The sequence below is a fragment of the Amphimedon queenslandica genome, unplaced genomic scaffold, assembly GCF_000090795.2.
Source record: "Amphimedon queenslandica unplaced genomic scaffold, v1.1 AMPQUscaffold_9980, whole genome shotgun sequence".
NCBI classification, from domain to species: Eukaryota; Metazoa; Porifera; class Demospongiae; order Haplosclerida; family Niphatidae; genus Amphimedon; species Amphimedon queenslandica.
Genome location: NW_003549749.1, coordinates 3,504 through 4,829, shown reverse-complemented (window position 1 = coordinate 4,829; position 1,326 = coordinate 3,504). Strand labels below are relative to the sequence as shown.

The 1,326-nt window shown below is 33.5% G+C and overlaps 1 protein-coding gene across 1 annotated transcript; it reads left to right on the top strand.

Moving 5' to 3' along the window:
• Nucleotides 1-6: 6 nt before the first annotated feature.
• Nucleotides 7-1,326, top strand: LOC109590462 (uncharacterized). The gene is made up of 4 exons (XM_020006378.1): nt 7-264; nt 470-651; nt 971-1,067; nt 1,310-1,326. Exons 1-4 carry the CDS (start codon nt 51-53, stop codon nt 1,324-1,326), a joined length of 510 nt encoding a protein of 169 aa, XP_019861937.1. The 5' UTR covers nt 7-50.

The following is a 1,326-nucleotide window of genomic DNA, read 5'->3' as shown; positions in this document are numbered from 1 at the left end:
GTCATGATGACTGTTACCACAATACGTTGAATGTACTGAATACGATAAAGATGGAGTGGACTTCATGCAGTAATGCTGAACAGTCTTTGATGAAGAAAGGCTATGGTGGAATGATATCAGTGGAATTTGATGGAGCAGAATACCTTGTCATAATAGGAGGGAGAGGTTCTACACCAACTGTTTACCATCCTCAGTTTCAATATGATCAACTTGATGATGGCGGCGTTCGTACTAATGAACAGTTACTTTATATTGTGTCCACTGGTAAGATTCTCTTCATATTAATAAATAGCTTTATACATTTACATGTATACATTGATTTACTTTTGATAAAAATTGCATGTACATGTACTTCAAATTCATAATTACTGTACATGTGTATATTAATTACATGTATAATTATTGTAATATAATAGGTAACAACCGTAAGATGTATTGGTAGATGTTCACTGTATTCTCTTTACTTTAGGACAATTCACTGTTCCATCTGTCAGTGGACAGTGTTGTCCACCAACTAGTAGTTTCATAATTGAGAAGATTACTACTACCGGTAACAGAGGAGTAATGTTTGGAGGACGAGTGACTGTTAATGATGATGTGAATACAGCTACTAACAGTGTTTACATATTCAGTATGACACATAGTATAATAGTAAGTTGTATTACTGTAATTTGCCTTTTTTTGTTGTGGAAATATTTTCGTATGGTCTTAAAATGACGAAAATATTTCAATCAAAAATTTTTGAGCAACTAAAATTTGTGACCTAATTCATCAAAGAAAGACTAAGGTATGGCCTGATGAGTAGGTATCTTCTTGCAGCTCTAACCTTGCTCTATCCACTGGTGCTTGCTGTACTTCAATCAGTTGCTTCACTACTGAGTTATAAAATAAAATGGTCCACCATGTGACAAAAGTAGCCATTTAATGTTTCTGTTTATTATCCATAAATTGGTGATTGCTGCATCTCCAGTACTATCCGTATACTAGTAATGTCAGGGAACAGCCAGGTCAAGAATATCTTATCTCAAGAACTGTAAATACTACTATAGCGGCCTTATTACCAGCAGGTAAAGGACAAGGTGTATGCAAGAGAAGCTAAATTTTCAGACTGTAAAAATTTTCGTACACTATGAGAAGACGAAAATATTTCCACTTGAATTTTTCTGAAACAAAAAATTTTTGTACGAAAAAAAGGCAAATTACGGTATTTTGTTGTATTGTACTACTATAGGTACTATAGGTGCATTGGATACTCTCCCTAATATTATGTATTAATATTAATATTATATCCTATAATTTCCTCAAATAGGGGCCCTACTCAAATAA